This window comes from Perca flavescens, chromosome 24 (assembly GCF_004354835.1).
Source record: "Perca flavescens isolate YP-PL-M2 chromosome 24, PFLA_1.0, whole genome shotgun sequence".
NCBI lineage: Eukaryota > Metazoa > Chordata > Actinopteri > Perciformes > Percidae > Perca > Perca flavescens.
In genome coordinates, this window is record NC_041354.1 from 6,386,213 (window position 1) to 6,396,619 (window position 10,407).

The following is a 10,407-nucleotide window of genomic DNA, read 5'->3' on the forward strand; positions in this document are numbered from 1 at the left end:
CGTCAAAACAAAAGTCTTCCGTTTTTAAAACTCATACAAAATTATTTATATATGTCATTGGGTTTGGATTTACTAATAATTACAGGTGAATTGCTATTTTTATAAAAACTATCGTAACTGAAGATGACAAAAACTTCATTATTTTGTATTATATGGTGTGTGGCGTTTCAAAGAAGGATTTATTTTGAAATGCGCAGCCGGAACTTTATGGAAATAATCTTAGCTAGCGCGACAACGTCCCAACGTCTGTGAATTTTGATATAGGTATGAGTTTGAGGAAGTCCAGTGATGATGATGATGTTGCTGCGAAAATAGACCGAAAAGGAAAGTTATTTAACGATACTGTCTGGAGGACAAAGTATACCTGTCAGTCCTGTAACAGGTAACTTAATTTAACAGACTGTTAGCATTATGTTAACGCTGTAACATTAACGTTAGTAAGCTAGCAAACGCTTTGCGGACAGGTAGCGATAACGCTCCTCTGCTAGCTAGTTAATATTGAAAATACATTGTTTGCGCATTATAGCTGACGTTACATCACCCAATCTTCGTTTGACTTCCGCATTGTCTTCAGTATTTTCTAAATGCAATTATTATTGACTTTTCTTTGGTACTTTCCATAAAGAATGGCGACTTCGTGGTTGTGGTTATTAATTTGACATGTCATTGTAATACATCCATGAACGTTTTGGCTGCTCAAGTTTTTCATCTGGAAGTCCGTTAACGTTACAAACGTCAGTGCCTTATTTGCACGAGGTGTATGAGCGCGTGTGTTACATTTTGTGAGATAGTGGGAAAAGCTCACAATTTTGCTCTTAAGCAGTGCAGAAGAACATGTTGCCTGAAGAGTGTGTGTACAAACTTAGAAATCAATATAATTTGTGTGTGTGCGCGCGCGTGCATGCGTGTGTGAATCTAATTTTGTAGCATTTACTTCAATTTCATGCGTCTTTGAGATTACAGCTTGAGGTCTTTGCTTTCGGAATTACTTAACTCCCTGAATTCACTTAGTAAATAAGAAAATGTGATTGAAAGAAGCGATAAGGATAAGGAAGAAAGTGTTGGCAGAATTACTGCACAGGGCAAATTTTGGGTGAATGTACAGTAAAATAAGCTATTTGCAGTCCTGCAGTCGTGTTTGATTTTCACTATTAATTTCTCTATTTGTCCATTAAAATGCACTTTTGATTGGTATTCACGTAACCGTAACACGTATAACTGTGATGGATTGTCTTGCTTCGTGGAAATATTGTTTTTATTCTTCCTTACTGAAGTGTCCTCCAAGAATGGAAATTGACTGAGTTTTATAGCAGCTTCTAGGTGCTCTTTGTAGCTGACCTCAGAGGATGTGTATGGAAAAAAAAGTTTTTAGTCTTCTGTAACCGTGTTGTTATAGTCACAACAGTATCTGTTTGTTTTGTAATTGGATGCATATGAAACAGGATGTTGTATGAGAGAACAGGCAGAGGAGGTATACACACTTTCTTTTTTAAACAGTATAGATCACTGTGGGCATTCATTATAGCCAGTTCCTCCACTACTCAGATCTACTATCATCAGTTGACCCAGTTTTTGCCGTTGTTCACACAGGAAGTAAATTGACCCCACAAACTCTCAGAAAACCCCTTTCCCATGACAGACGTTAAAGCAAGACATGACACGCACTAACAATTGGGGAATAACCTGTCATTCATACATCTATAGTAGATTTGTTGTAATTTTCATTTTGCCTACTGGAGCAGTGTGAAGTAACCACTATAAGTTTCACTTCCTACAAGTAAAACTCAAGCGCCAAAGAATATATCACAATATATCACTTACTCTCTAAGTGCATTTGTATGTGAGAATGATGATTGGCAAATGGTATGGAAATGTTTATTGCTGTCTGTCTAACCAGACATTTGTTCTCGGTTCCCTTTTTTGTAGCTTTGCCCTGGAAAGCTTGACTGATGGTTTGGACTCTTGCCTAGTGGTATTCAACCAAACAACAGTCCTGTAATGGCGGTTTAGCCACGTGACATTGAAAGTGCAATTTCCACAGCTTGGGTTTCTTGGAAGGGCCGATTCAGTTACAGATTTTTATTGTTTTGTCTCTTCAGAATTTGTATAGTGCTATCAATCAAAAGTTATAATGGACAAAAGGGTGATAATTAATGGACTGATCAAAAATAATACTTGCTAAACATCATTGTTTGCACTGTGAGTATGTTATCATCCTGGCATTAGCATTTAGCTCAAAGACTCAATGTACAGCCTCATATAGCCACTAGCATGACTGTATACTCGGTCTTGTTTTAAGCACACCATGTCTAGTCACATGAAATTGTAGATAACAATTTTCTTTGTTTATCTCAGTATGTTAGTTCAAATACTGCTGGGCTTCCTGTGTGGTGTCCGAGCTCTAGCCACAGAAAACAACACAGCTCAACAGGGTCCTCCGCCACTGCTGCTGGTGTCATTCGATGGTTTCCGAGCAGACTATTTGAAGAGGTTCCCCATGCCGAACCTGAAGCTCCTGTACAGTCAAGGGGTCCTGGTGGAGCAGCTCACCAACGTCTTCATCACCAAGACGTTTCCCAACCACTACAGCCTGGTAACCCTGCTGCTTGTGCTTTTTGTGTTGTCGAAGATGATCTGTCAAATAGCAGTACGTGATGCATATCCATCCAGCTGTTTGTCTGATAATGTAAACATGTAATAATGCGCTTTCATATGTGGTTCATCAGTCAAGTAAACATGAAAAGGCTGTATAAACTGCTTGGGTCAACTACATTTTACAAAACGGAACCAATTAAGTCTCATAATATAGTAGATAATAGAAGATGATAGAATAAACAAACAAAGAGTTACAGTGATCATAACTAGCCATTGTTTTTCCTCTCCAGGTAACAGGGCTGTACGCTGAGTCTCACGGTATTCTGTCCAACAACATGTACGACCCCGTCAGCCACAAGAGCTTCCACGTTGGCGATCGCAATGACACCGACCCGGCGTGGTGGAGTGAGGCGCAGCCCCTCTGGCTCACCGCGCTGGACTCCGGCTATAAGACTGCAGCCATTATGTGGCCCGGCTGTAATGTGGCCATCCGCAACCGCACAGCGTCACACTTCCTTCCATACGACTCTCATGTGACATTCCAGCAACGACTGGAGGTCGTGACGAAGTTGATGTTGGGAGACGAAAAGGTAGAACAGTTACTTTAGTAAGCTCAGTATTTAGTGTATTGTACGTCTCTTTAGTAACAGAGATATTTCACTGTATTTCCACTTGTTTCCACTCCCATTTTGCTCTATCACTGGACTAACTGCTTGTTTATGGCACTTTATTGCACAAAGCAGTAACATTTGAGAAGTCTGGAAGGGTTAGTAGCCATTGTCTGACATCTCTACCATCCCCGCTATTCCACCAGGAGCAAGCGGTGATGTTTGCAGCTCTCTACTGGGAAGAGCCAGACCGGTCAGGTCACACATTCGGCCCGGACAACGTCACTGCCATGAGCCGTGCGCTGAAGGAGGTACATCAATTTGGTTATACTTAAAATCTCAGAGCTCACTAGATCCTGGCACAAAAGGTTCCTGAAATCTTCGGCTCTGAAGACAAATACATTTGCTGGAAGCAAGCAATGTTTCCATTAGTCTATCACGCGTATAATGTGCTTATGCTATGGTCACTTACCACAGAAAGAAAGTATCCAGTTCATTTGTAGACCGTTTAACCTGAAGCTAGGTCATTTTCACTAGTGGGCTAGCAGGTTATATAGTGGAAATTACCTGCAGGTAAATAAAGCCTGTGCAGTGGTTTAACTGTTGGCCAGAAATTCCTGTGGGTTGTCCTGTTTTACAATTTTTAACTGACACCTAGAAGAGAGGATCAGAAACGTTTTTGGTTTTTAATGAGCAGAAGTGAGCCAGCATTCATAATGCCATGGCTGGTTACTATTTACACCTGAGCTTTTCCTGCTTGTGACAAGTATGACTCTCCCCAAGTTTTTGAGAAAACTTTATGGATGTTGTATTGTATTGTTCCCTTAATTAATCATTGTTCGTATTCCTTTTAGGTATTCACATTTTTGAAAACTAGAATCATCAACGTTTTGACAAATTATGAATAGAAATGGATCTTGGCACAGGACTCTTGGAGCCTGCTCTAACAAAAAAAAATAACCACACATCATACGTGTACGTTTTAATATCCACTCATCTAGTTAACTCTGAGTAACATGTTAGAGAATAATGAGTTGACCTCTGTATACGTTTTCCTGCAGTAGAGTTTCCATCCACATATTTTTATTAAATAACATTATTGAAATTGAAAAGCTTGATGGAAACAGGAGGTTTTGGTAATATCTCTTCAGTGCAGTTAAGTCTGTGTTCTTGCTTGGCAGATGTTTATTTTTATAAAGATGCAATAAATATGTAAATTCAGGGCTCCAGACTGCGCATTTTGCGACCAAAATTTGAGAGTGTGCGACTGAATTTTACATCCAGTCGCACATCTGCGACCAGTAAATTTGTCCCCTTTTTTTTTTTACACGTTAAATGTTGAAATTTTGGTACCTGAGAGCACGCAAGCTTATCTGTCCTCTCTGAAAATTGACAGAGCTGAGCTCTGACACAAACTCGCACGCGCAGAGCTGCAGACGATGCAAACTACGTCGGCTCTGCAGTTTTGTTGAAGTCCCAGTGAGTCACGGAAATGCAGATTAAAGCGGTTTCAAGTGTGGTTACAGTTTTTCATAACATCACGCAGACAGCGTTTGCTGCGATATGATATTAATGGCGAGCCGAAAGCGGTCACGGTGCTGTTGACGTTACACTTCCTCGGAGACGAGCACAACAGTGGTTTCTATGCCCTGGTGACTGACTGACAGGCTGAGGTTGTAAGGCAAGGCAACTTTATTTCTACAGCACCTTTCAGCAACAAGGAAATTCAAAGAGCTTTACATCAAACACTAAAGAGCAATTAAAAACGGTCATGATGAAAATAAAACAGGCTAAAAAATAATATACAAATACAATAATAAAAAGAATTATATATTTCAGTGTTTCCTCTATGTTGATTGGCAAGTGGCGGTCCGCCATGGTTAGATTTCTCCGCCCACGGTATCAGAAAAAAGCCGTCTATCAGCCGTGATTGTTAGAGTCGCAGAATAGCGCGGACACGCGCTTCACAACGCGAGTGGGCACACGTGCCACTCTGAGAAAAGGGAGAAAGAAAAAAGAGACAGGCTGTCCGGAGGACCCGGTTGAGACGGCATGTGTGCATCCTTGAGAACTGTAAGTCTTATAACTAATATTGTCAGTCCATTTAAGCCTGTATTAGTCTATAGTTCTTACACATTTTTAGTTTCACCTTCACCTGCTAGCTAAATTGCACGTGGCTGTTGATTGAATACAACGCCCTTGGTATCATATCATGGCATAGTAGGCTAAACCGTGATTATTTCATACATTCATGAAACATATTGGGGGAAATTCATTCAACATAATTCACAGCCAAATAACAATTAAAAGTAGGCTATGTTATTTGAACATTTATAATCTAACCTAACTGGCACTGCCTCCGTTTTGGTGTCTGCTGCGGTGTGCAGCGCTGCTCGCACCGTGCGCCGCTGCGTTACCGACTCTGGCTTTGCCTTCGGCCCATCGGTGATGCCCACTAGAGTCCGGATCGGACCGAATTTTTCTGTACGAGCCGGCCCGCGTCCGACAGAGCCGTGACTGAACCCGGCCCGAGCCCCACAGGCGTTAAGAAATTTGTGTCCGAGCCCGACACAATTAAAATCTCATTTTTTTCCCTCATACTAATGACACATGTAGGCTAGGTTTGGTTGTGTGGAAAGCCCTTTTTTATTGAGCAACTGTAGGAAGGCATTCGGAAATGTCAACAGATGTGCGCATCAGCGCACACGGGGCAACAAGCTAATCAGCTGTTAAAATCAATTCAATGGGTTAACCTCATCGCTTCGTTTCCGACCGTGATCAGAAAACCAGGGGAGACTCGTTACCTCCAGGACCCACGGTATAACCTGAATAACCACTAACTCTGCTCCGGTTGCATCTACAACACGTCTGCTTCCTCTTTCTCTATCTCTCTTCTGCCCACTTAGGCTACCACCTTAATGCCCTTAATGCCCACACTTGTTACTCGAGACCGCTAGTTACATTTCTCTGACAGAGACTATGATTATTACTAAGCAAGCAAGATGCATCTTCAACCACGCAAAAGATTAAAAACAAAACCGCGAAAATGGCCAAAATAGGTAAAAGTGATTGTATTTTCTTTGCCTTTTGTGTAATGTATATAGCCTAAAAACTATTTTAAATGAAAATACAGACTATTTTAGGAAAAGTCAGGTATGCAGGATTGTATTTTTTTATTTAGCAAAGTTATTACACATATAAATTTCAAAACGTTCAAAATGACCGTCCAGGCCACAGGGGGACCATCTAGCAGCATGTATGCTACTCAGCATTAATGGGCCACCTCTTTCTGAATTCCCCTATAACCTTGGAGTTATTTTTCCAAAAGCCAAGAAAAATCAGATGAACACAGCAAGGCTGCCAACTTTGCCACTGAGGCAAATATGCAATTAGTTTCATTATGAATGGTTTCCTACTATATATAGCCTAATTTGGTATTTGGTTTCCCTATGAAGAATTTCTTTTAAAATTCATGTTGTAGACCTACAGTTCCTCAAAAATACAGTTCAATCAAAACGAAATGAAAATATGCCTCATTGTGTGTGAATAGAGGTGAATAAATATATTTGTTTGTGTTGCTGCGAAGTGTCCGTTCAGTTTAATACGTAAAACATTTGCCGCCGGGGGGGGGTCCGACAGATCTGCCCCCACTGCTAAAAAAAATCCTAGAGGAAACTCTGTATTTCTTTTACTGACATGACAGCGATGGGGCTGTCATTTTACCTTCTATGTTGCATCTTCAAAAGTGACACTGAATTTGAAACGGCACATTGTAATTTCTGCATCTATTATGAAAGTATTTATTAGTAATACAGTGGAAATTAGTAGAAATGTGAATATTTGGTTAGCATGTTAATTTACGGTGTGTGCCCCTAAATTTTCTGGTAGTGCTCCTAAAATTTTCAGTTGGGGGCCACTGTGCTCCTAGTGAAAAAGTTAGTCTAGAGCCCTGAAATTCATTGTAAAAATGGCCCACGCTTGGCATGATCTAATGTCTCATTTGAGGGTTAATTATATTTGGATAGAACTCCTTTCACTTCACATTTGCTTGATGTAAACCGTTATTGATGGCCGTGTCACTTTGTATGTGCACAGGTTGACGACAACATAGGTCTGCTGATTTCCGAGCTGAAGCGGACCGGCCTCTGGGGTCGCGTCAACATCCTGCTAACCAGTGACCACGGCATGGCTCAGTGCTCGGCCGAACGCCTCATACGGCTGGACGACTGCCTCCACCCCGACAGCTACACACTGGTGGACCTCTCACCTGTCACAGCCCTCATCCCACATAAAGGTAACCAGGTTTACTTCAGCTAACATGAGATAAAAGACCCTGCATACAAATATAACCACAATGAGTACATCCGTCAAAATTTGAAACTCTTTTCTCTAGTGTGTTTTTTCTCTATTGCTCACACATGCCTATTTCTGTGCATGTGCTTTGTAGACCCAGAGGCCATCTTCACCCTGCTGAATAAGTGCCACGCCCATATGACAGCCTATTTGAAATCAGCCATCCCTGATAGGCTGCACTACCGGAACAATGAGCGCATCCAGCCAATCCTACTGATTGCTGACGAAGGCTGGACTATAGTGCAGCGAGGGAAGCTGCCGAGATGTACGTCTCTTAATTGTTTTCTCTATACTGTGATAGCCAGACATTTGGTTAACTACAAAGTCATCTGTAATCGCCTCCACCCACTAGCTCTCATTCTCCCTCCCTCCCTCCCTCAGTGGGCGATCACGGCTACGACAACTCCCTGTCCAGCATGCACCCCTTCATGGCAGCGTCGGGGCCCAGCTTTCGTCAGGGTTATCAAATCAGCAGTTTAGAGAGCGTGGACATTTACCCACTCATGTGCCGCCTGCTGTCGGTGCCCCCACAGCCCAACAACGGCACGCTGATCCAGGCTAGGTGCCTGCTGGCTGCTGAGACCTGCTGGGATGCCCCTCTGGTGATCGGCCTGGTGGTGAGCGTCTTACTGGTACTCAGTGCAATTACTGGTAAGTCTGAATGATTGCAACAGTATATTAATATGTGTTAGGTCCATGCAATATATGCCCCAGGGGGTAGCATGTTAGATAGAGAATAACAATTTTGGAATTTTGGAATGTTACAAACACAAAACTTTTGTTTTAATGCTTAAAGGTCCCATGACTTGGTGCTCTTTGGATGCTTTTATATAGACCTTAGTGGTCCCCTAATACTGTATCTGAAGTCTCTTTTATATAGACCTTAGTGGTCCCCTAATACTGTATCTGAAGTCTCTTTTATATAGACCTTAGTGGTCCCCTAATACTGTATCTGAAGTCTCTTTTATATAGACCTTAGTGGTCCCCTAATACTGTATCTGAAGTCTCTTTTATATAGACCTTAGTGGTCCCCTAATACTGTATCTGAAGTCTCTTTTATATAGACCTTAGTGGTCCCCTAATACTGTATCTGAAGTCTCTTTCCCGAAATTCAGCTTTGGTGCAGAATTACAGCCACTAGAGCCAGTCCTACAATGAGCTTTCCTTAGGATGTGCCATTTCTGTTCTCATGTGTTGTCCAAAATCTCTGGGCGGGCAAAGCAGAGAAAGGGGAGGTAACCTTGCTTGTTATGACCTCATAACAAGTAGATTCCAAAACGGCTCATCTGAGCTTTTATTTTCTCAAAGGCAGAGCAGGATACCCAGGGCTCGGTTTACACCTATCCCCATTTCTAGCCACTGGGGGACCATAGACAGGCTGGGGGAACTCATATTAATGTTAAAAAACATCATAAAGTGAAATTTTCATGCCATGGGACCTTTTTAAAGCAATGATTTAATAAATTAGAAACTTTCAACATAATGGACAGTAACAGATATTCAGATAGTGTTGTGGGCGGGAAATTAAGTCAGACTCAGTGGTGAGTGAAAACAAAGCAGAGGGACAGACACAGAGCTGTAGCCAAGCCAAAGTAGCGCACTTTTTAATTCATTAACTTTATTGGTTATCAGTCAAATAAAACGGTGATGCAGATAATCTGCAAACTGCTAAAAAAAAAAAAAAAAAAAAAAGTACTGATAATCGCTCTATCCCTAGTTTTCAGGATTTTTAGCTAAATCCGTGACATGCACTGTGTCTCCAACCGATCAACAAACTACAGTACTTGTTTCTCTTCAGTTCTGTTCAGGTTGCTGGGCCGACGCCGCTCGTCAGGCCCCCGGCCCTTCCAGAGGCTACAGGTTGACTACGATGACGATGACGATGACGACCCCCTGTTGGAGTAGACCAGTCCGAGCCAGTTACTCCACACTAATCTGTGTCACCTGTTTGTGCTCAAAGAGTTACTTTAGATGTTGCACTTTACTCACAGAGGCCGCTGCCCTAGCTTTTACTCTGGTCTGTGTGTGCGCTGTATGTGTGTTGTTCACGTACACACACGCAATACAGAGACCTTTGAGACCTACTGTCAAACGTCTATTAATAGTGAATACTATTGTTGTCACTGACTTGCCCTAATGCTTCTGTTTTAAAAAAAAAAAAAAAAAAAAAAAAAAAAAAATCCTGTTACAATAGACTTGAACATGTGACAAGAAGCCAGTGGTGTTTTGAATGTAACTTGTTGTGAGGAAATATTTAAGTCTATTTTAGATTAATAATTTCATTCTGGGAAATCTTCTGACTTGAAAGATTTATTTTGTATTTTTCTGCAGGAATTGTGTTTATAGAATACTTTACTTTATTTTGTCTGTATTCTATTTATTTTTTCTGTATTTGTAGTGTTACATTTTGTCAGAAGAGGGAGCCAGTAGCTCATTTAAGATTCATATGTATTTCACTGAGATCTTTTCCTGTCTTGAACAGGAAAGCTTTTAAGATTTTGGAATTCTCTTGATTGTCTTCTTGTGTGTACTGTTACTGTTTCGGTTTGTTTGTTACACTGATATCCGAGTCTGAAGTAAACAATGCTTTAAATGTCCTTTTATCCATACTTGCATGCTGAAAAATTGAAATTTGACATCTGAATTGATAAGTTTTTACTGTTGAATTATAGTGGGATAGGTTAAAATAACTATAAAAGCAACAGTAATGTGAAATAGTGTTTTGAAGAGGTTGATTTCTATGCAAATGATTCAGTAAGTGAAGGTGTGTAAGGTATCCCTTCTGTACTTTATACTATAGCATGTGTATAAATGATACCAAAGACTATTATTAAGATGCACCAAATGCTCC

At 41.0% G+C, this 10,407-nt stretch overlaps 1 protein-coding gene across 1 annotated transcript; it reads left to right on the forward strand.

Moving 5' to 3' along the window:
- Positions 1–235: 235 nt before the first annotated feature.
- Positions 236–10,165, forward strand: enpp4 (ectonucleotide pyrophosphatase/phosphodiesterase 4). Its single transcript, XM_028572386.1, has 8 exons — positions 236–382; positions 2,356–2,593; positions 2,886–3,185; positions 3,410–3,514; positions 7,299–7,497; positions 7,651–7,821; positions 7,938–8,207; positions 9,355–10,165. The coding sequence occupies exons 1-8, from the start codon at positions 267–269 to the stop codon at positions 9,459–9,461; spliced, it is 1,506 nt and encodes a 501-aa protein (XP_028428187.1). The 5' UTR covers positions 236–266; the 3' UTR covers positions 9,462–10,165.
- Positions 10,166–10,407: the final 242 nt, after the last annotated feature.